The following is a 25,330-nucleotide window of genomic DNA, read 5'->3' as shown; positions in this document are numbered from 1 at the left end:
AACAAGAAATCCAGCCGAGACCAAGTTCACCTACCAAGGAGTGCGGTTTCAATACCAAGGAGAGCAGCAGAATTCCAGAGGAGGAGAAAGCCAAGCACGGAACTCATGGCTTTTTTCCTGTGATTTTTTTTAGTCTTGCAGTTAATTAAATTTTTTCTTTTTCATTTTTTTTTTTTTTTCTCGCCTTCGGGTAAAATTTTTTTTTTTTAACTGTTACCTTTTTCTTTTTTAACGATTTTTTACTAGTTTATCTAATATATATATTTATATTTTTACATTTTTCTTAGGTGTTTTCTTTTTTAAAAAAAATTCTTTTCTTTTCTTTTCTTTTTTTTTTTTTTTCTTTTTTCTTTCTTCCTTTTTGAACCTCTTTTTATCCCCTTTCTCCCCACTCACGATTTTGGATCTCTTCTAATTTGGCTAAAGCATATTTTCCGGGGGTTGTTGCCACCCTTTTAGTATTTTACTTGCCCCTTCATTTACTCTTATCTGGACAAAATGACAAGACGTAAAAATTCAACACAAAAAAAAGAACAAGAGGCAGTACCGAAGGCTAGGGACCTAATCAATACAGACATCGGTAATATGTCAGATCTAGAGTTCAGAATGACAATTCTCAAGGTTCTAGCCGGGCTTGAAAAAGGCATGGAAGATATTAGAGAAACCCTCTCGAGAGATATAAAAGCCCTTTCTGGAGAAATAAAAGAACTAAAATCTAACCAAGTTGAAATCAAAAAAGCTATTAATGAGGTGCAATCAAAAATGGAGGCTCTCACTGCTAGGATAAATGAGGCAGAAGAAAGAATTAGTGATATAGAAGACCAAATGACAGAGAATAAAGAAGCTGAGCAAAAGAGGGACAAACAGCTACTGGACCACGAGGGGAGAATTCGAGAGATAAGTGACACCATAAGACGAAACAACATTAGAATAATTGGGATTCCAGAAGAAGAAGGAAGTGAGAGGGGAGCAGAAGGTATACTGGAGAGAATTATTGGGGAGAATTTCCCCAATATGGCAAAGGGAACGAGCATCAAAATTCAGGAGGTTCAGAGAATGCCCCTCAAAATCAATAAGAATAGGCCCACACCCCGTCACCTAATAGTAAAATTTACAAGTCTCAATGACAAAGAGAAAATCCTGAAAGCAGCCCGGGAAAAGAAGTCTGTAACATACAATGGTAAAAATATTAGATTGGCAGCTGACTTATCCACAGAGACCTGGCAGGCCAGAAAGAGCTGGCATGATATTTTCAGAGCACTAAACGAGAAAAACATGCAGCCAAGAATACTATATCCAGCTAGGCTATCATTGAAAATAGAAGGAGAGATTAAAAGCTTCCAGGACAAACAACAACTGAAAGAATTTGCAAATACCAAACCAGCTCTACAGGAAATATTGAAAGGGGTCCTCTAAGCAAAGAGAGAGCCTACAAGTGGTAGATCAGAAAGGAACAGAGACCATATACAGTAACAGTCACCTTACAGGCAATACAATGGCACTAAATTCATATCTCTCAATAGTTACCCTGAATGTGAATGGGCTAAATGCCCCTGTCAAAAGACACAGGGTATCAGAATGGATAAAAAAACAAAACCCATCTATATGTTGCCTCCAAGAAACACATTTTAAGCCCGAAGACACCTCCAGATTTAAAGTGAGGGGGTGGAAAAGAATTTACCATGCTAATGGACATCAGAAGAAAGCAGGAGTGGCAATCCTTATATCAGATCAATTAGATTTTAAGCCAAAGACTGTAATAAGAGATGAGGAAGGACACTATATCATACTCAAAGGGTCTGTCCAACAAGAAGATTTAACAATTTTAAATATCTATGCCCCCAACGTGGGAGCAGCCAACTATATAAACCAATTAATAACAAAATCAAAGAAACACATCAACAACAATACAATAATAGTAGGGGACTTTAACACTCCCCTCACTGAAATGGACAGGTCATCCAAGCAAAAGATCAGCAAGGAAATAAAGGCCTTAAACGACACACTGGACCAGATGGACATCACAGATATATTCAGAATATTTCATCCCAAAGCAACAGAATACACATTCTTCTCTAGTGCACATGGAACATTCTCCAGAATAGATCACATCCTCGGTCCTAAATCAGGACTCAACCGGTATCAAAAGATTGGGATCATTCCCTGCATATTTTCAGACCACAATGCTCTAAAGCTAGAACTCAACCACAAAAGGAAGTTTGGAAAGAACCCAAATACATGGAGACTAAACAGTATCCTTCTAAAGAATGAATGGGTCAACTGGGAAATTAAAGAAGAATTGAAAAAAATCATGGAAACAAATGATAATTAAAATACAACGGTTCAAAATCTGTGGGACACAACAAAGGCAGTCCTGAGAGGAAAATATATAGCGGTACAAGCCTTTCTCAAGAAACAAGAAAGGTCTCAGGTACACAACCTAACCCTACACCTAAAGGAGCTGGAGAAAGAACAAGAAAGAAACCCTAAGCCCAGCAGGAGAAGAGAAATCATAAAGATCAGAGCAGAAATCAATGAAATAGAAACCAAAAAAACAATAGAACAAATCAACGAAACTAGGAGCTGGTTCTTTGAAAGAATTAATAAAATTGATAAACCCCTGGCCCGACTTATCAAAAAGAAAAGAGAAAGGACCCAAATAAATAAAATCATGAATGAAAGAGGAGAGATCACAACTAACACCAAGGAAATACAAACTATTATAAGAACAACTATGAGCAACTCTACGGCAATAAATTTGACAATCTGGAAGAAATGGATGCATTCCTAGAAACATATAAACTACCACAACTGAACCATGAAGAAATAGAAAGCCTGAACAGACCCATAACCAGTAAGGAGATTGAAACAGTCATTAAAAATCTCCAAACAAACAAAAGCCCAGGGCCAGACGGCTTCCCGGGGGAATTCTACCAAACATTTAAAGAAGAACTAATTCCTATTCTCCTGAAACTGTTCCAAAAAATAGAAATGGAAGGAAAACTTCCAAACTCATTTTCGAGGCCAGCATCACCTTGATCCCAAAACCAGACAAGGATCCCACCAAAAAAGAGAGCTATAGACCGATATCCTTGATGAACACAGATGCGAAAATACTCAACAAAATACTAGCCAATCGGATTCAACAGTACATTAAAAAGATTATTCACCACGACCAAGTGGGATTTATTCCAGGGCTGCAAGGTTGGTTCAACATCCGCAAATCAGTCAATGTGATACAACACATCAATAAAAGTAAGAACAAGAACCATATGATACTCTCAATAGATGCTGAAAAAGCATTTGACAAAGTACAACATCCCTTCCTGATCAAAACTCTTCAAAGTGTAGGGATAGAGGGCACATACCTCAATATCATCAAAGCCATCTATGAAAAACCCACCGCAAATATCATTCTCAATGGAGAAAAACTGAAAGCTTTTCCGCTAAGGTCAGGAACACGGCAGGGATGTCCATTATCACCACTGCTATTCAACATCGTACTAGAGGTCCTAGCCTCAGCAATCAGACAACAGAAGGAAATTAAAGGCATCCAAATTGGCAAAGATGAAGTCAAATTATCACTCTTCGCAGATGATATGATACTATATGTGGAAAACCCAAAAGACTCCACTCCAAAACTGCTAGAACTTATACAGGAATTCAGTAAAGTGTCAGGATATAAAATCAATGCACAGAAATCAGTTGCATTTCTCTACACCAACAGCAAGACAGAAGAAAGAGATATTAAGGAGTCAATCCCATTTACAATTGCATCCAAAACCATAAGATACCTAGGAATAAACCTAACCAAAGAGGCACAGAATCTATACTCAGAAAACTATAAAGTACTCATGAAAGAAATTGAGGAAGACACAAAGAAATGGAAAAATGTTCCATGCTCCTGGATTGGAAGAATAAATATTGTGAAAATGTCTATGCTACCTAAAGCAATCTACACATTTAATGCAATTCCTATCAAAGTACCATCCATCTTTTTCAAAGAAATGGAACAAATAATTCTAAAATTTATATGGAACCAGAAAAGACCTCGAATAGCCAAAGGGATATTGAAAAAGAAAGCCAACGTTGGTGGCATCACAATTCCGGACTTCAAGCTCTATTACAAAGCTGTCATCATCAAGACAGCATGGTACTGGCACAAAAACAGACACATAGATCAATGGAACAGAATAGAGAGCCCAGAAATAGACCCTCAACTCTATGGTCAACTAATCTTCGACAAAGCAGGAAAGAATGTCCAATGGAAAAAAGACAGCCTTTTCAATAAATGGTGCTGGGAAAATTGGACAGCCACATGCAGAAAAATGAAATTGGACCATTTCCTTACACCACACACAAAAATAGACTCAAAATGGATGAAGGACCTCAATGTACGAAAGGAGTCCATCAAAATCCTTGAGGAGAACACGGGCAGCAACCTCTTCGACCTCTGCCGCAGCAACATCTCCCTAGGAACAACGCAAAAGGCAAGGGAAGCAAGGGAAAAAATGAACTACTGGGATTTCATCAAGATCAAAAGCTTTTGCACAGCAAAGGAAACAGTTAACAAAATCAAAAGACAACTGACAGAATGGGAGAAGATATTTGCAAACGACATATCAGATAAAGGACTAGTGTCCAGAATCTATAAAGAACTTAGCAAACTCAACACCCAAAGAACAAATAATCCAATCAAGAAATGGGCAGAAGACATGAACAGACATTTCTGCAAAGAAGACATCCAGATGGCGAACAGACACATGAAAAAGTGCTCCATATCACTCGGCATCAGGGAAATACAAATCAAAACCACAATGAGATATCACCTCACACCAGTCAGAATGGCTAAAATCAACAAGTCAGGAAATGACAGATGCTGGCGAGGATGCGGAGAAAGGGGAACCCTCCTACACTGTTGGTGGGAATGCAAGCTGGTGCAACCACTCTGGAAAACAGCATGGAGGTTCCTCAAAATGTTGAAAATAGAACTGCCCTATGACCCAGCAATTGCACTATTGGGTATTTACCCTAAAGATACAAATGTAGTGATCCAAAGGGACACATGCACCCGAATGTTTATAGCAGCAATGTCCACAATAGCCAAACTATGGAAAGAACCTAGATGTCCATCAACAGATGAATGGATCAAGAAGATGTGGTATATATACACGATGGAATACTATGCAGCCATCAAAAGAAATGAAATCTTGCCATTTGCAACAACGTGGATGGAACTAGAGCGTATCATGCTTAGCGAAATAAGTCAAGCAGAGAAAGACAACTATCATATGATCTCCCTGATATGAGGAAGTGGTGATGCAACATGGAGGCTTAAGTGGGTAGAAGAATAAATGAAACAAGATGGGATTGGGAGGGAGACAAACCATAAGTGACTCTTAATCTCACAAAACAAACTGAGGGTTGCCGGGGGGAGGGGGTTGGGGAGAAGGGGGTGGGATTATGGACATTGGGGAGGGTATGTGATTTGGTGAGTGCTGTGAAGTGTGTAAACCTGGTGATTCACAGACCTGGGGATAAAAATATATGTATATAAAAAAAAAAAAATCACAGGGAGAAAGCCATGAGTTCCGTGCTTTGCTTTCTCCTCCTCTGTAATTCTGCTGCTCTCCTTGGTATTGAAACCGCACTCCGGGCGCCTGGGTGGCTCAGTGGGTTAAGCCGCTGCCTTCCGCTCAGGTCATGATATCAGGTCCTGGGATCCAGTCCCCCATCGGGCTCTCTGCTCGGCAGGGAGCCTGCTTCCTCCTCTCTCTCTGCCTGCCTCTCTGCCTACTTGTGATCTCTCTCTGTCAAATAAATAAATAAAATCTTTAAAAAAAAAAGAAAGAAACCTCACTCCTTGGTAGGTGAACTTGGTCTTAGCTGGATTTCTTGTAGATCTTCTGGAGGAGGGGCCTTTTGTAGTGATTCTCAAGTGTCTTTGCCCCAGGCGGAATTGCACCGCCCTTACCAGGGGCCGGGGTGAGTAATCCGCTGGGGTTTGCTTTCAGGAGCTTTTGTTCCCTGAGCGCTTTCTGTAAAGTTCTGGAGGACAGGAATAAAAATGGCGGCCTCCTGGTCTCCAGCCCAGAGGAGCCGAGAGCCCGGGGCCCCACTCCTCATTGCGCCCTCAGAGAACAGCGCCCAGTTACTCCCGTCTGCCTGACCTCCGGCTGCACTCCAAGCTCACCGAGCCTGTGGCTGGTTAAAGGCAACCCCGAGGTGTGAGCTTACTGTCGGCTCTGTCTCTGTAGCCGGCTTTCCCGTTCCAATACCCGCAAGCTCAGCGACACTCAGACACCCCCTATCCTTCTGTGACTCTGCGGGACCTGAGGCCACGCTCACCCCGCGTGCGCTTCACCCTGATTTGGCCTCTGGAGCGATGTCCCTCAGTGGAATAGACTTTTAAAAGTCCTGATTTTGTGCTTCGTTGCTCCGCCGCTTGCGGGGAGCCGGCCCCTCCCCCCCCCCCCCCCGGGGTCTATCTTCCCGTCGCTTTGGATTCACGTCTCCGCCAGTCCTGCCTTTCAGAAAGTGGTTATTTTTCTGTTTCCAGAATTGCTGTTCTTCTCTTCGATCTGCCGATGGATTTGCAGGTATTTGCAATCTTTAGACAAGCTATCTAGCTGATCTACTGCTAGCTGAAGTAGTCGCAGCCTGCTACTTCTCCGCCACCTTGACTCCTCGCCCTGAACTTTTTTTTTTTTTTTTAATTTGACAAGCAGAGATCACAAGTAGGTAGAGAGGCAGGCAGATAGAGAGGAAGGGAAACAGAATCTCTGCTGAGCAGAGAGCCTGATGCGGGGCTAGACCCCAGGACCCTGGTATCATGACCTGACCTGAAGGCAGAGGCGTTAACCCACTGAGCCACCCAGGCACCCCAAGAGTCAGATTCTTAACTGGCTGACCCATTCCAGGCACTAGTGGGCTTCTATCTTTTTACTGTGTCCCCAATCTATAGATTTCTACATCTTTTTTTCCTTTAGTTTATTTTTTAATGAAAAGTGATCATTTGTTTTTTAAAGTTGGATCGAGAGGCTTGTGCTTATTCCAGTTCTTTTTTCTTTTTCTCTTTCCTGATACAAGTTTTTTTTTTTTTTAGCTATTTGATTTTAGGGTTTTTTTGTTTGTTTGTTTGTTGTTTTGAGATATTTGCTTTTGGGTTTGTTTTGTGTTGTTTTGGTATTTTTATAGTGCTGTTGTTGGTGGTGTTTATTGTGGGAAAGACAAGCACACTTGTTGTTCTTCCAACAATATACACATAATGTATGACTCCCCCCCCCCCCATTACTTTCAAGAGAAGGACTTTCTTAGATTCATTAGATGGCAGAGCTGGAAGCATCTTCCGATGACCTAGTAACTGTCTCATTTTACAGATGAGAGAATACATAAGTGGGATAAAAAAAATAAGCCAAAAATCACATAAGTGATGGAACCAGCTTTAATGAACTGCTTCAGTTTTTATGTTTTCTGTCTTTATTGAGGTACAATTGACAAGTAAAAATTATATATATTTAAGATATACAACTTAATGTTTGGTGTATGTATACATTGTGAAATAATTGCCACAAGAAAGCTATTAATATATCTAATTTCATAATTAATTTAATTTTCTTCTTTTTGTGGGGATTACACATAACATTTACCCACTTAGCAAATTTTAAGTATAATACAGTATTATTAATTCTATAATCATCTTATTAAAACTGGAACTTTGTACTTCTTGACTAACATCTTCCCATTTTCCCCTCCCTCCAGCTCCTGGCAACCACCATTCTACTCTCTACTTCTAAGTCTGACTATCTTGGATTCTACATATAAGCAAAATTGTTTAGTATTTGTTTTTTTATGTCCAGTTTATTTCATTTAACATGTTTCTAGGTTCATCCAGATGGTAGCAAATGGCAGAATTTCCTTCTTTTTAAAAACTGATTAACATTCTATTATATGTATATATTTATCTATTTGTCCATTGTTGAACACTTAATTTCCTTCCATATATTGGCTAAAGTGAATAAGACTGCAATGGGACTACACATATCTTTTTGATATAGTTCTTTCATTTCCTTTGGATTGTCTATGCAAAATGAACAAACCTTTCAGAATCCCTAATAAAAGTAGAAAGAGAGTTTCATTTGAGCCCAAGTTAGGACAGCTGACCAGGAAACATGGTCTTTACAAGGAAGGAAGTGCTCCAGAAAATGAACATTTTTTGTGGGTCTATATCCTTTTTTTACGTCTTATAAAGGCTCAAAATATTATAGATTAGCACATAGACAGGGATCACAAGTTTTTTCATACAGTAATGCAGGTGATGTTGAATTTCTGAGAGAAAAATGTCAAGAAAGAATTCTTGACACATTTTCAGTGCAGAAGGTTTTTATTAAAGCATGGAATAGGACCCATGGGTAAAATTGGTGTACTGTGACTGTGTGGAGCAATTGACTATATACATTCAAGTTGAGGGAGAGAGATAAGGGAGGTCAATAAAGGGATTTCCACATGTTAAAGAGAATTTAAAGGATCCTGGAGGTCTGGCTATTGTCAAGCTAAAGTCCCTTTTAAATCTCTAGCAAAACATCAACACTAAAGTAACAATGAGTTCCTTGTGGAATGTCACACCCTGCATATCTCAGGTTATTTCTCAGTGGGCTGCAAGTTGTAAGGAAATTTAATTTTATCTACATTTCTTTTGCCTTTGTTCTCCACATCATAGGGAGTAGGAACATTGACTGACATCTCAAGGACATGATGGTTTTCCTTTAGGCTGTGCATTCCCAAAGTAGGTGTACAATGAATACATGTTGAGCCATAAATCAGGCTTTTGATTTAAACAATGTTTGTGTACAGTCATGCTAAAACTAAAGAAGAAATCTAAAATGGCTTCCCTTGTATATCAGTCCTTGAGAGAGCTTTTCTCTCATCAAGGTATATATCCAGAAGTGGGATTCCTGGATCATAAGGTAGTTCTATTTTATACACATTTTAGTTTATGACCTCTGATCTAAGCCCTCTAATCAAAATTATTTTTCTAAACTGGATGCTTTTTACAACCTTCTCTGATAGCCATTTTTTTTATTTTAAATTTTGATGTTCCAGAAGTTGTATCCATTTTTGCTAGTCCATGTGGACTAGAGAATTTAAGATCTGTTTGCTGCCAAGTCATATCACAAACTCCTACCTAATTCACTACTAACAATGCTCTTATTTTTATTTTATTTCTCTCATTATCTCACACTTTTGAGTGTGAATTATACCTCTTAATGATAATGTATAATAAAAAGAGAGATGTCAAATGCAAAAAAATCTCCCTCCCAAATAGCTTACCTTCCAAATCTTGTAAGAAGGACAAGAAGAAAAATAATGTCCTGAATAGGATACCAGGAACCTCACTTAGAAAAATAGAATGTGGCATTAGCTTAAAGGGAACCCTGTAAGCGTGTTTCCTTAACAGGAATTAGATAAGCAAGCACTGAGATGCAATAGGATGACTGTAAGACTTGTGACCCAACAAATATGAATTTGAATCCTTGTATTGCCATGAAGTCACAAACTGTGTGACCTTGATTAAGTGCTTTACCTTCTGTGAATGTAGCGTTCAGAGATAAAACACTCTGCCTTTTTGGAGTTGGGAATATTAAGTGAGCTCTGTCACGTTTACCAGAAGTCCATTCCTTTCAGAGTTCACAAAAGGAGATAAGCATTCACACATGTTGGAGGCTGTTACATAAGTGTCCTTGCCTTGCTACTAGTGGTTTAGCCACTTGGTGGTGGTATGGAGTAGCTTTTCCATTTTAACATCTCAAAAATATTGTTGTTAAATAATAAGGGTAATTATCAAAATATTTAAACTGTTAAAGCGACCCATCACCAGCCCCAAAGTAAAAATGCCTGTGAATAGTTGCTGTTCATTATCACGTGAATGGAACCCAGCCTTTGTCAGTGGCTTAACAGATTTCATCAGGGTTTGTCTAAGGATTCTGTCTCAGGCAATGACCCACTTAGTAAAAAGAGCATGCCTATTGATGGGGTCAGTCTCTCAGGGGCATTTACCTGGTGGTGGGGAGTTTGAAAATTAGTGTTTGAGATGGGTTGTCTCACTGCCTCACCTCTCTGCCCCCAAACAGCTTCCTATACTTTATTTGCTGCCTCTAGTACTATTTGAAAGATCAGTGGAGGCACTCAGTTCCATTAAAAATAATTAACTGATACCTGCTTTGTATGCGTCACATGCACTTGCACTTGAAAGTTTACCACCTGGTAAGGGAGGCAGATAAGAAACAGAAAATTGTAATGTATTTGCTTGCCAATGGTGTCAGTCAAGAAGAGGACAATAGGCTGTGATAGCCCTGAAGGAGATGTCACCTAAAGGATAAATAGACATTATTTAGATTCAGAAGGAAGAGGACATTCTAAGCAGAAGGAGTGGCATGAAACAACATGGTATAGCCAGAAAACCTAATCTAAGCGGTATAGTGTATCGAGAGTGTCAGAGGTCAGCAGTCCTCAGATGGAGACTCCTAAAGAGGTAATAATAATAGCAGAGATTTCTAATGCAATATTTCCAGGATACCATTCTAAAGCAATTTACTCTATGTAACAGCCCTCTGAGGTGGATACTATTTTTGCATGCAGAAAAACTGAAGTCCAGAGAAGTTAGGTCACTAATACTGTTGCAAAATTGAGTGGTACTGTTAGGATTCAAACCTAGGTCAGATTCGGAGTCCAACCTGTACACTAGGATTAGAAAATAGGCTATAAATTGCAACTTTGAAGAGAGTCGGCCCTATCCTATAAGAGCTACAAAGCCCCTACAGAGAATTTTAGAAAGGAGAGTGATTAGGAATCAGAATATTGGTGATTGCAGGCTTTACTCTGATGAGACTGACTGACTGATTTCAAGGAAATCCCCTTTCTTCTTTGGACCTCTGGGTTTTTTTTTTGTTGTTGTTCGTTTTGTTTTTGTTTTGGGGTGTGTGTGTGAGAGAGAGAGAGAGAGATTTCATCTGTAAATTGAGGACAGTGATGATAAAGGGCTAATTTTAAAGATCCCTTCTAGCTCTTTGAGTTTTTTTACTTTCAAATTAGGGGTGGGGGAGGGGCTAGATTCCTGACTGAAGTCAGACTGGTGAAGCTGGTAGGTACTTCTCTAAGTGTTTTGGTTTTTTTATGCATCCTTTATACATGCTATATTTGTTGCCTAGAATGTTGTCTTGCTTCTTTCCTGTCTTTCTAAATAACTTTCTAACTATAGCTGCCTACTCTCCTTCTCTTAACTCCTACAATGCTACTAAGTTAGCTATGTCTCACTTAGGTACCTAATAATATACTATCTTTTATTCTTTGCTACTTGTTTTCTTTGTGGTATTTTCTTCTCGTATATATTTTAGACTTGCCTTTTCTCCTACTTTTTAGTTTCTCTTTCCCCCTATATCATTTAACATAGTCTTGGTTACAAGGAGTTCTTGGAGAGAATTTTGTTAATCATTTTTTTTTCTCTTTTGGCAGTGTATGTGAGCACAGCAAAGAGAATCTTATGACCCCCTCCAACATGGGTGTTATCTTTGGGCCCACTCTGATGAGAGCTCAGGAGGACACTGTTGCTGCCATGATGAACATCAAATTCCAGAACATTGTGGTGGAAATTCTAATCGAGCACTTCATCAAGGTATGTATTCCCTGTTCTCACTATCACTTCTCCAAGCATGTGACACTTTCTCCTAACCAACTTTTAGAGTTGTGTCTCCCTCCCTTGCTCAAGCTGGTAATGGAAGGAAATTCCATTATGACACAATGGCATTTAATAGCATTTCTGACACTGTGAAATTCATTTAGCAAATATTGCTCAATTCTGTAACTATTTTATTATCAGACACCAGGCTCAATTCTGTAACTATTTTATTATCAGACACCATTATCAGATGTACTTGGTATAGAAGAAGAAAAAAAATCATTGTTCCTGCCTTTACAGAGTTAACAGCTTAATATGAAGATAGCCATATATACAAATGAAGATGATAGATATAAAAGTGTTGCATGTATAATGAAACCATAAAGAAATACCTATTCTTTTTAAACCTCATCTCATTTCAAAAACAAAAATACCGTGGTATATTTTATATGGTATATAAAACTCAAGGTACTATACATTATAATTAGGTCAAATAAAAAAGAAAAATTAAGTATAGAGACAGAAAATGAATCCAGGAATGAGGCTAGACAAGAAATAATCATTAACAAGTCCTGTGCACTTGTTACAGATGGCCCTTCATCTGGCTCTAAGCTTTCTAGCAGCCAGTAACATCCTAGGAAGGTATAATTCAATAAAAACTTTTCTGCAGGGGGAGGAGTCTAATGACACAGTCTAAACCCAAGCTCTGCCACTTACCACCTATATTACCACTAACCTATATTTGGTGGGATACAGGTTAGGTTTCTAAGACTCTACATACAAACACAGTGGCTCCAACAAAAGAAACATTTATTACTTGATTAGGAAATAGTCCAGTAAGGTATTCCAGTGCTGGTATGGTGACTTGACAGGGGCAAGAACCCAGTTTCCTTCTTTCTTGTTGTTCTGCCATCTCTAAGGTACTGCTTCACCTGCATGACCATATAAATACCTTCTATATTATATCAGTTGAGAAGGATGAAAGAAAGTCAAATGAAGGATATAACACTTTCCTTTAAGGCCAGGACCTGGAAACCACGTATATCACTTTTATGTAAATAAATGGTATGTAAATAACATTCCAAAATAATCCAGTGGTCACATCTGGTGGATGAGTTAAGGAAGTATAGTTTTCATTTGGGGCCCTCTAGTGCCCAGATTAGTCTTTAGTTCTTTTTCTAAAAGAAAATAAGATAATATATATTGGATTACAACTGGCATTCTCTTCTATATTATCTGTGTAACATCAAACAACTTCTCTGATAGTCATTTTTTTAGCTGAAATGTGAAGATGATAATAAACCTATACTATGTGAAAGTCACATGTCCAAGGCTACTTAGCTAGTAAGAGAGACAGGGTTTAAATCCAAGTAGCCCGGCTTAGAGTTGATGTACTTAATCACTATGAAATGCTGCCTGATGAATCATTTTTGAATGGTGATATTATTGGGCATAGAGGACAATTTGGGATTATCAAGGATGGGTACTTGCAGAGAAGTACAACCTATGTAAGTACTAAATGTGGAAATAAAGGAAAATAGGGAAAGGAAATTTCAAGGAGATGACCCAGCATGAACAAAGGCCAAACACCTTAAACTTCAAGAAATTTGGTATTGTTGGAACATGAAATAAAAATAGCAGTGGCCAGAGATGTGAATGGAGGCAAACAGGGCCAGGTCCTAAAAGGACCTTGTCTTGTCTCGTTGAAGAGTTTGGAATGTTTGTCATTGTTCCTACAGGCTTGGGAAAGCATTGCTTAAAAGTAGAATAGTATGATGGATAGACTTACATTCAGGAGATGTTATCTTGTCTGTAGTGTGAAGGATAGATTACAGGAGAGAGGGTAGTGCCATTGTCAGATCAATAAATAACTGTAGTCTGAGTCAGGGTGGTGGGAAGAGGAACATGTATGGAAAAGCATAGGACTTAGTGATTAGAAGTGGAAAATGCGGGAGTGGAAGATGTCTGAACTCTGGATTTCTGACTTGGCTGACTAGATGGATGGGGCTGTCTTTCATAAATATAAGAAATAGAGAATGGGAAAGTTTGGGGGAAGATGGAAAAAAAAAAACTCGATTTGCTGCGAGTTGAAAGTCAGATTCCTGAAGGATATTGAGAAAGCAGTATTTAGGAAGTAGCTGGAATAAAGTAAGGAATAACAAAGTTTACTCAAAGAAAATATTTATGGTAAGTATTTTAGGCTGTGCAGGTCACAGAAATCTTTTACAACTATTCAACTCCACCTTTATATTGGAAAAGCAGCCATAGATAACATATAAACAAATGAATATTCCAATAGAACTCTGTTTATAAAATAGGGAGCAGGCCTATGGGCTGTAATTTCTTGACTCTTGGTCTAAAGCCCAAATTTCATTTATTGATTTATTACTTGAGTGATATTCATTCAACCAATATGTATTGAGTACCCACTATTTGCCAGGTACTATTTTAGGCCCTGGAGGTACAGCCCTTTACATTCATCTTTAGAATTTACATTCTAAAGGAAGTAGAAAAACAATATGCAAAATAAGTAAAATACATAGTATATTAGATGGTAATAAACATTAAGAAGAAAAATAAAGCAGAGAAGAGGAATAGGAAGGGTTGGAAAGTGATTTTGCAATTTTAAAATACAATAAGGACTCACTAAAAGGACAAATTTTGAGCAGAGATTCATAGGAAATAAAGGAGTGATTTTTTTTTTCAGATAATCTGAGAGAAAAGCATTCTAGGCTGAGATAATGGTAAGCACAATATCCCTGAAGAAGAAATGTGCCTATCATGTTCAAAGTGCAAAAATCGTTTTTAGCTAAAACAGCTAAAAAAGATTAAGCAAACAAACAAAAAAGAAATAGAAGAAGATGGATTCAGAAAGAAAATAGAGAAAGCTGAGTAAATTCTATAGGTCCTTGGAAGGATTTTGATTTTACTGTATCTGAGTAAGATAAAAGGGAGGTTTTTAAGAGAAATAACACAATCTGATTTATGTTTAACAGGACTATTCTGGATACTGTGTAGAAATAAGGGTAGAAGGAAAGAAACTAATTAGGAAGCTGTTTTAACAGTGCAATCAGAAAATGGTTGTATTTTAGATGAGGATAGTAATAGTGGAGATGGTCAAATTAGAAGTGGTCAAATTCTAAATGTATTTTGAAGTCAGAGCCAACAGGATTTGCTGACAAATCACATGTGGAATATAGAAGAGAGGAGTCATGGGTAACTTCCAGGTTTTTAATCTGATCAATTGGAAGGATGAAGTTGCCATTTACTGAGATATATAAGAATGAAGGAGGACAGATTTGAAAGGGGAAAAAAAACGCATTTCAGCCTGTGTGACATCTAAGGTCAGAGAAGGAAACAAGGAAACAGGATTAGAGAAATAGAGTTGGCCTTTAACAGCATAGAGATGGTGTTTAAGACAATATGAATGAATATTTTTGCCTAATGAATACTTGTGTGAGAGAATAAATGTTAAACTAAGAAGTGCCAGTGTTTGAAGGGCTAATAGAAGAGATTACAAAACAGATTGAGAAGGATTGGTCAGTGATGGAACTAGGAGACACAGGCCCTGGAAATGAGAGAGTCTTAAGAAGAAAGAGAGGACAGAAGTTTCAATTTCTCAAGACATATCATGTCGGACAAGCACTGAAAAGTACCTACTGCTCTAAATGTTGGTGATTTTTTAAAAATATAAGCAATATATGTATCTGGCAAAAAACACAAACTATACAGAATAGAACACATTTCTATCCTTTACCTATGCTCAACTCCTAATTCCAATCTCATTTAAATAATTTTTTGTCACTTTGGTGATGGAAAAAAGTACATATATACACATATACATGCACTAAAATATTTGATATATTTTATATGCATATATTATTCTTCTACTTAGTACAGCTAAAATCTCTGGGCATTATATATAAAAATAACACAAGAAGACTCTCAAATATGGAAGGAAGAAGGTGAACCAGACTGGCTAGGGACCTTAGGACCTGAGGAATGACATGACCACAACTCACCTGGATTTTGTCTTTGCCTCATCTCCCAGATGGGTAGTGTAGAAGCTGACAACCTGAGAACACCAACAGATGCAGTCAAAAGAGGTATCAACAAAAGCCTACTCTCTTTAGACAAAGGACCTGGAAAGGAACAGCCCTAAAACTCAGAAACAATTTAGATAATAACCTCTCTACTCCAGCAAAATAGCACAGAAGAAAAACGCAGCCCTACCTCCACCCCTTCCAGCAAATGCTGAGTGGAGAATCTAGATTTCTACCTTTTCTAGGCTGTAGCAATCACCTGAGCCTTTCTCCCCTGATTCCATGCAGTGCTGTCAAGAAGGCCAAGTGGGGACCCAGACTTTCCTCCTTACCTGGTGGTAATGAGACCCCATCCTCCACTTTCAATGGTATCGGTGGAGACTACATGAAGCACCTGGACGCCCATGCCTATTTAGCATTGGAGTAACATCAGAGGAGGCTTGGTAGAAATACAGGACTTTCACCACCACTCAGTGGTAATAAGGTTAGCACACTATGATTTCAGTGGAGAAGAGACCATTTGGGGAGCAGTAATGAGCTACCCCTCCTCCTCCAGCCAGAATGGTATCAGCAGAGGTGTAGTGAGAAGTCTGAACACCTACACCTGCCTAGCAATAGCAACAAGTTCTTACCTTCCACTGAGATGTCAATGGAAGACAAGTGGAAAACCTGGACTTTGACTCCATCCTGGCAGAAATGAGGCAGTGCTCCTCCTACCTTATAGTGGTAGTGTCAGAGGAGGCCTGCTATAACAGAAGATATAAGTAAGAACAAGACTCATATAGTACCCAAATTGTACAGGCCTCAGTCAAAAATCATTTGTCAAAATCTTACCAAGATGATTCATCACAACATAAATGAGAAAAGACCATCAATAGAAATCAACATCAAGATGACACAGATGTTAATGATCTGACAAGAATTTTAAAGTAGCCACTATAAAAATGCTTTAATGAGCCATTAGGAATACATTTGAAGAAAAAATAGAGAATCTCAGCCAAGTAATAGAAAGTTTCTGCAAAGAAGTACAGATTCAGAGGTGCCTGAGTGGCTCAGGGGGTTAAAGTCTCTGCCTTCAGCTCAGGTCATGATCCCAGGGTCCTGGGATCAAGCCCCACATTGGGCTCTCTGCTCAGCATGGAGCCTGCTTCCTCCTCTCTCTTTCTCTGCCTGCCTGTCTGCCTACTTGTGATCTCTATCTGTCAAATAAATAAATAAAATCTTAAAAAAAATAAATACAAATTCAGCAAATAAATAGAAGATATAAATAAAGAAGAACTAAGCAAAAATTATAGAACTGCAAAATGCAATAAATGAAACTTAAAAATCCAATGGATGGGCTCAACAATAGAATGGAGAGGACAGGGGAGAGAAACTGAATTTTTAGAATAACAGAAGTTATTCAATCCAAACAACAGAAGACTAAGAGAAATTGTTGCTAGCAGACCTCTCCTAGAAGAATGGCTAATGTAAGTTCTCTAAACAAAAAAGACACAACAAAAGAAGGAATCTTAAAATATCGGGAAAGAAAAATTAACAATAGAAAAAGCAAATATATGGGTAAATTTTATAGACTTTCCTTTTCCTCTTGAGTTTCCCAATTGTGTTTGATGGTTAAAGCAAATTGTGTTTTAGCTCTATTGGGATAAAACAAAATTTACAGTATGATCTGATGTGATTCTCAATGTATACGACAGAAAAGTTTAAGACAATTGCATTATAAAAGGGGGAGCATAAAGAATGTTAAAAGGAGGTAAGGTTTGTACATTTCAGCAAACAGGTAAAATGTTGAAACCAGTAGCCTGTGATGAGTTATATATGTAAAATGTAATACCTAAAACTACCACTAAAAATATATACAATGAGATATACTCAGAAACACTATAGATAAATCAAACTGGAATTATAAAAAGTGCTCAAGAAAACACAGAAATCCTAAGCCTTTATGTTTTATGTAGTAAACAACAAAACTTCCATAGACATGAAACAAAGATCTGTGGAGCTGAAAGGAAAAGTAGAAAAATTTACAATTATACTCAAAGATTTTAACACCCCTCTCTTAGAACCTTTTTACACTGTTGGTAGGAATGCAAACTGGTGCAGCAACTCTGAAAAACAATATGGAGATTCCTCAAAAAAGTTAAAAAGAGGGGCACATTGGTGGTTCAGTGGGTTAAGCTTCTGCCTTCAGCTCAGGTCATGATCTTGAGGTCCTGGGATAGAGCCCTGTATCAGGCTCCTTGCTCCCTGCTCATTTTTTCTCTCTCTCTCTTTCTCCTTCTCTCTCTTTCTTCTCTCTCTTTCTCATCCTCTCTCTCTCTCTCAAATGAATAAATAAACCTTTTCAAAACGTTAAAAATAGAACTACCCTAGGACCCAGCAATTGCACTACTAGGTATATATATACCCAAAGGATAAAAAAATACAGATTCAAAGGGGGCACATGCACCCCAATGTTTATAGCAGCATTATCAACAATAGCCAAATTGTTGAGCCCAAAGAGCCTAGATGTCCATCGACTGATGGGTGGGTAAAGAAGTGGTGTATTTATACAATGGAATATTACTCAGCCATCATAAAGAATGAAATCTTGCCATTTGTAACAAGGTGGACAGAGCTAGAATGTACTATGCCAGGTGAAATAAGTCACTCAGGGAAAGAAAAATATCACATGATTTCACTCATATGTGGAATTTAAGAAACAAAACAGATGAACATAAGGGAAAAGAAAAAAGAGAAGGAAGCAAACCATAAGAGACACTTAATGATCATTATCAAACTGAAGGTTGATGGAGGGAGGCAGGCAGGGATTGAGCTAAATGGCTGATGGGTATTAAGGAGGGCACTTGTTGTGATGAGCACTGGGTATTGTATATACGTGATGAATCACTAAATTCTACTCCTGAAACTAATGTTATACTATATGTTAACTAAAATTTAGATAAAAACTCAAAATATTTTTAAAAAATAACACATCTCTCTCAACAACTGAAAGAGCATCTAAATAGAAAATCAGAAATTATTTAGAAAAATTCAAGAATACTATCAGCCAAAAGAACTTACAGAATGCTCCAACCAACAACAGAAAAATATAAATTTATTTTCAGTGGCCACAGAACACATACCAAGATAGACCATATCCTGGGCCATAAAACAAACTTTAAAAAGACCTTAAAAATGGAATTATGCAAAAAAATGGAATTATGCATAATGTCTTCTCTGACCACAATGGAATCAAACTAAAAATCAGTAACAAAAGGCAACATAAGGCTTAGAGGGAAAAATGGCAACATTGAAGAACCCGGGTTCTCCATCCTCCCCACAAAGATCAATGATTGGATAGATGTTTGTGAACACAAATAGCTTTGGCATACCTATAGAGTTCACTTAGGAAGTTTTAGCAACACAGTGGAACCAAGAGAAAAAAAAAAACCTGAGAATAATTGTGCTAGAAGAGAAAAAAGACTGACTTCATTTGCCTATATCATCCCATTCTCCAAGGTGTCATTGTTCAGTGCCAAGAAGGAACTTCCCAGCTAGAAAATCTTCCCCTCACCATGAAAGGAAGAATAATGTGAACAACCAGCTTCTCCATCCTCTCAGGGCACTGTGTGAAGGTCCATCTTCAGTTTTACCCCACTCAGATTAGCAAAGCTGAGATGTACATAGCTGGCTAGGAATAAGGAAGAAAAGCGTAGGCTGTTACAGACATGCACTGGGAGTGATCACAGTTCACAGATACCTGCTCTGCAGGCAAACTCAGCAGATTTCATCACTGCTAAAGCCAACAGTTCAACAGTGGTATGTGTTCAACAGTGTGAACCCACTGTAGATTTCACCAGCTTTCTCCCCATAGTAGTCATGTTCCCTAATGCCAGCCACCTGAGTTACTCTCTACTCCCTCACCCTTGATGGAGCCCAGGAACCACACTGGCAGTCATCCAAGATCTCTGCAGATGCCCAAGTTTAAAATGGTACCTGCCTGGGACTTGTGCCACCCCTACTGGAGCCCAAGAGACATGCTTACAGCCTGCTTGGGCCTCTGCGGCTTAATGAGTGGAAAATGCCAGCCTAGGTCTCCTAGGCTGACCACTACCACTGTGCGCTCATTGTGGGCTAGTCTAGTCCAGCTGTGCAGCTGCATACCACTGGTCTGATACCTGTCTTTGGCTTCTACCACAGCACATACGTTCTGAGGTAAGAATGTGCAAACATGGGGCACCGGGCTGGCTCATTCATTGGGCATCTGCCTTTGGCTTGGGTCATGGTCTCAGGGTCCTGGGATCGAGCCCCACATCAGGCTCCCTGCTTGGTGGGAAGCCTGCTTCTTTCTCTCCCACTCCCCCTGTTTGTGTTCTCTCTCACTATGTCTTTTTCTGTCAAATAAATAAATAAAATATTTTTAAAAAATGAATGTGCAAACATGGTTGAACATGCCAAAAGCCTGGTCCCCCCAGCACCATTATGCTCACTGGTAGCTGGCCCTCCATGCACATGCATGCACTTAGCCCAACCCTTATCACCAGTAACACTGTAGTGTGCATGCCCTTGGGCAGAGTGTGAGCATACCAACAACCAGGGCCTCTACAGCTGTTTGTGGACCCAGATCAGGCAGATCACAGCAGATCACTAGCTGACACTACTATGCCTGCCTTTAGCTAGTCCCTCTAGCTGTGCATCTGCACACCCTAGCCTGAACCCCATCACCAAGCTCCACTGATGTATATATGCCTCAGGGTAGAATGTGCACCCGTGTGAGATCACAGTGATGTCCAGGAACTCTGCAGTAGCCAGTGAGCCCATAGATAGCCCCAGCCCTTGCTGTCTGCTCTGGTCCCTATGTGTATGTCTGCAAATGACCCCTGCCTATACATGGGCACCTTTAACTGGATCTTACAGCTGACTGTGTGTATACCACCAGGTCAAACCACCACTGCTATCTGTCATTATCTCTAGCTGCTGGACCCAGAGGTGACACTTGGGAACTCAGCAACACTTGCATCCACTGTGGACCCCCTGAAGTGCTCACTAAGGGTCACACAGTTGATAATCCTGTGGAGCCCAGCAGCCTGAACTAAAGAGACAACATACTCCCTCTAGACCTGGTGCTACCATGTTCTCCCACACTTAGAAGCCTGTACCGCTAGACTAAGGATCATAGCACACCTAAGCATGCCCCCACTTATAGGTGAAAGGTTTCTTTTCCAAAAGTAACTCTATAAAGTCTAAAAGAGGTGACTTCTTCTTCCAGTGAGCAGATATCTACACAAGGCTATAAGGACTGAAAGAATTTGGAAACATTTCTCCACCAAAGGAATACAGTAAACCTCCAATAACTGGCTTCAAAGAAATTGAGATCCAGGAATTGCTGACAAAGAATTTAAAATAATTGTTATACAGATGCCCAGAAACTATAAGATAACACAAATAAATAGTGTAACAATATCAGGAAACAATTCAAGAACAAAACAAGAAGTTGAGAGACACCTGGGTGGTGCAATTGGTTGAGTGTCCAACCCTTGGTTTCAGCTCAGGTCATGATCTCAGGGTCGTGACATTGAACCCCATGTCAGGCTCCACACTCAGCATGGATTCTGCTTGAGATTCTCTCTCCCTCTCCCTCTGCCCCTCCTGCTCATGCTTTCTTTCTCTAAAATAAATAAATAAATCTTTTTTAAAAATGAGAATTTCAACAAAGAGAAAACAAAAAAGAAACAAATTTGGATCTGAAAAATACAATGACTGAACAAAAGAATTCAATAAAGAACTTCAAAAACAGACTTGAGCAAACAGAAGCATCAGTGAGTTAGAAGACAAACCAATTGAAATTATCCAGTAAAAGGAGAAAAAAAAAAGAATGGAAAGGAGTGAAAAAAGTCTATTGGACTTACGGGACAACATCAAGCAAAATAATGTACTTCCAGCAAAATAATGTACTCCCAGAAGGAAGTGAGAGGGAGAAAGGGATTGAAAGCTTAAAGGAATAATGACAGAGAACTTCCCAAACCTGGGGAAAGATTTGGACATCTACATTCATGAAGCTAATAAGTTATCACAAAATTTCATTCCAAAACAACTTGTCAAAGACACAATAATAAAACTGTCTAAAACTAAAGATCAGAGAATTTTTAAAGCAGCAAGAAAGAATTATTCTCTCATAAAAAGGAACCCCCATAAGACCATTCCTGAATTTCTCAGCAAAGACCTTATAGTTCAGGAGAAATAGGATGATATATTCACAGTGCTAAAAGAAAGAAACTGCCTACCAAGAATATTTTACCTAACAAAATTGTCCTTCAGAGTTGAAGGTGAAACCTAATAAACAAAAGCTGAGGGAATTCATCACCACTAAACCTGCCTTGCAAGAAATTCTGAAGAGTTCTTTAAGCTGTAACAAAAATACACTAATCAGTAATGTGAAAAATATGTAGCACATTGGTAAAAGTAAGCATATAGGCAGATTCAGAATACCCTAATACTATAATATGGTGATGTGTTAGCTACTTATTTCTAAAAGCTAAAGGACAAAAGTTTGAAAACTAGCTAGTTTCAACAATACATTAATAGATATGCAATATTTAAAAAGGCATAAATGGGGGTGCCTGGGTGGCTCAGTCAGTTGAGTGTCTGCCTGTGGACTGGGTCGTGATCCTGGTTTCCTGGGAATAAAACAGGCATCCTGCTCCCTGTTCAGTGTGGGGGGCCTGCTTGTCCTTTTCCCTCTGCCCCTGCCCTGCTTGTGCACTTGCTCTCTCTCTCTCTCAAATAAATACATAAAATCTAAAAGTATAGAGTATTGGAATGAGATCCAAGTTAAATTATTAGCATAAAATAGGCTGTTTTATATGAAATGTTTTATGTAAGTTTCACACCAATCACAAGAAACTTACAGTAGAATCACAAAAGATAAAGAGAGGAAAATCAAAACACACCACTTAAAAAATAATCAATTTATCCATAAAAAGGGCAACAAGAAATGAACAAAAATAGAGCTAGAAATAGCCAAAGAATAATTAATAAGATATTAGTAAGATTTTATCAATAATTACTCTAAATATTAATGGATTGAATTCTCCAATCAAGAGGCATAGAGTGGCTAGATGGATTAAAAAAAAAAAACAGGACCCTATGATATGCTAAAAGAGACTTATTTCAGATTTAAGGACATACAGGCCTGAAGTGAAAAGAGGCCAAAAAATAGTTCAGACATGTGGAAACCAAAAGAGAGCAGGGGTAGCTATACTTACATAAGACAAAATAGAATAAACTAAAAATAATAACAAAAGATAAAGAAGGACTTTCTATAATGATAAGGGGGTCAATTCATTAACAATATGTAGCTATCATAAATATATGTGTACCCAATATGACAGCACCTATATATAATTAGCAATCACTATCAGCAAAAACTGTAAGAGAGAAATAGAGAAAAGTACAATAGGTGGAGGACTTAAATACCTCCACTTCAACAATAGATAAGATTATCCAGACAGAAAATCAACAAGAAAACAATGGATATTGTTATGCCCCAATAATGGGTCCGTGATTAAAGGAGGAGACTGATATAAAGCGAAGGTCAAGCAAAGCTTTATTTCACGCCAAGCATCAAGAATCTAACCGAATGCTTGGGGATGCACCTCTTACAAGAGAGGGCGACCCTTCTGTTTCACAGACTAGCTTTTAAGGGCAAAGGCCATGCGGTCGGGCCTGGCCACGCACAGGTGAACAAAGAGATTGTAACACACACAGTAAACTCCACAGTGATGCCAGGTTACCAAATGAGTTACAATTTACCCTAGTAGACATTTGATTTAGCCTATCATAACTTGGTTAGGATTGGCGCCCAAAAGGCTCCCAAAGGGCGGGGCCTATACTCCTTGTTAACCAGGGAGACAGTATGCATCCCCCCACTGACTGGATGTCTCTACCTGGCCTGCCCCTCCCTTGTATCTGGGCTTTGTTACCTGGAGCTGGTTTCCAGGACTTGTTTTAAGTGAATCCCCCGGGGGAAGGGGAGCAGGGACAGTTTAACTTTAATGAAAGCCTCTTGCTAAGTAGGTCCTTACAGAAATGAACCATATTTTAGACCAAATGGAACTAACAGATATATATAGCACATTTATTCCAACTGCAGCAGAATGCACATTCTTCTCAAGTGTACCTAGAATAGTCCCCAGAATAGATCACATGATAGGTCATAAAACAAATCTTAGCAAATTTAAGAAGACTGAAATTATACCAAGCATTTTTTCCAACCCCAATGGAATGAAACTAAAAATCAATAACTAGAAGAAAGCTGGAAAATTCACAAATATGTGAAGATTAAACAACATGATCCTGAATAATGAATAGGTCAAAGAAAAAATCAAAAGATAAATCAAGAAGATGTGGTATATATACACAATGGAATACTATGCAGCCATCAAAAGAAATGAAATCTTGCCATTTGCAACAACATGGATGGAACTAGAGCATATCATGCTTAGTGAAATAAGTTTCAAGCAGAGAAAGACAACTATCATATGATCTCCCTGATATGAGGAAGTGGTGATGCAACATGGGGGCTTAAGTGGGTAGGAGAAGAATAAATGAAACAAGATGGGATTGGGAGGGAGACAAACCATAAGTGACTCTTAATCTTACAAAACAAACTGAGGGTTGCTGGGGGGAGGGGGGCTGGGAGAAGGGGGAGTGGGATTATGGACATTGGGGAGGGTATGTGCTTTGGTGAGTGCTGTGAAGTGTGTAAACCTGGTGATTCACAGACCTGTACCCCTGGGGATAAAAATATATGTTTATAAAAAATAAAAAATTAAAAAAAAGAGAAATCTAATAATATCTTGAAATAAATGAAAACAGAAGCACAGTAGTACAGTAAGAGAATCATTCTACATGATCAAGTGGGATTTATCCCTGGGATGCGAGGGTGGTTTAACCAAGTCATTAAATATGATACACCACATTAATAGAGTGAAAATTTTAAAAAAATCATCCGCATAAGAGTAGGAAGAACATTTGAGAAAACACATCATTTCATGATAAAAATGCTTAACAAATTGGGTAAAGAAGGAACATACCCCCAAACAATAAAGGATATATATGACAAACCCACAGCCAACACCGTACTCAATGGTAAAAATCTGAAAACCTTTTCTCTAAAATCAGGAACAAGGTGTCCACTCTCACCACTCTTATTTAGCATAGAATGTAAATTATAGCCAGAGCAGTTGGGCAAGGAAAATAAAGGCATCCAAATAGGAAAAAAAAAGAACTAAAATTGTTTTCATTTGCATGTGATATGATTTTATATTTAGAAAATCCTAAAGGCTCTACCAAAAACCTGGTTGAACTAATCAGCAAATTTAGTAAAGTTGCAGGGGCACCTGTGTGGCTCAGTGGGTTAAAGCCTCTGCTTTCCGCTCAGGTCATGATCCTAGGGTCCTAGGATCGAGTCCCACATCAGGCTCTCTGCTCAGCAGGGAGCCTGCTTCCCTCCCTCTCTCTCTGCCTACTTGTGATTTCTGTCTGTCAAATAAATAAATAAAATCTTTTTTAAAAATTTAGTAAAGTTGCAGGGTACAAACTCAACATACAGAATACAATTGTGTCTCTA

At 38.7% G+C, this 25,330-nt stretch overlaps 1 protein-coding gene across 9 annotated transcripts in view; it reads left to right on the top strand.

Annotated features, from left to right (window-relative positions):
• The window catches only part of OPHN1 (oligophrenin 1), a 593,829-nt gene that overhangs the window by 439,675 nt on the left and 128,824 nt on the right, over window positions 1-25,330 (top strand). For all 9 annotated transcript variants that reach the window (XR_009350083.1, XM_059158456.1, XM_059158455.1 and 6 more), the window contains exon 19: window positions 11,512-11,671. Coding sequence is in view for 8 of the 9 variants with exons in the window: in XM_059158456.1 (XP_059014439.1) it covers window positions 11,512-11,671 (160 nt within the window). In the remaining variant the exon portion in view is untranslated. The remainder of the gene's footprint in view (window positions 1-11,511; window positions 11,672-25,330) is intronic.

The sequence above is a fragment of the Mustela lutreola genome, chromosome X (genome assembly GCF_030435805.1).
Source record: "Mustela lutreola isolate mMusLut2 chromosome X, mMusLut2.pri, whole genome shotgun sequence".
In the NCBI taxonomy this organism is placed as follows: domain Eukaryota; kingdom Metazoa; phylum Chordata; class Mammalia; order Carnivora; family Mustelidae; genus Mustela; species Mustela lutreola.
This window is presented reverse-complemented; position numbering and strand designations above follow the sequence as displayed.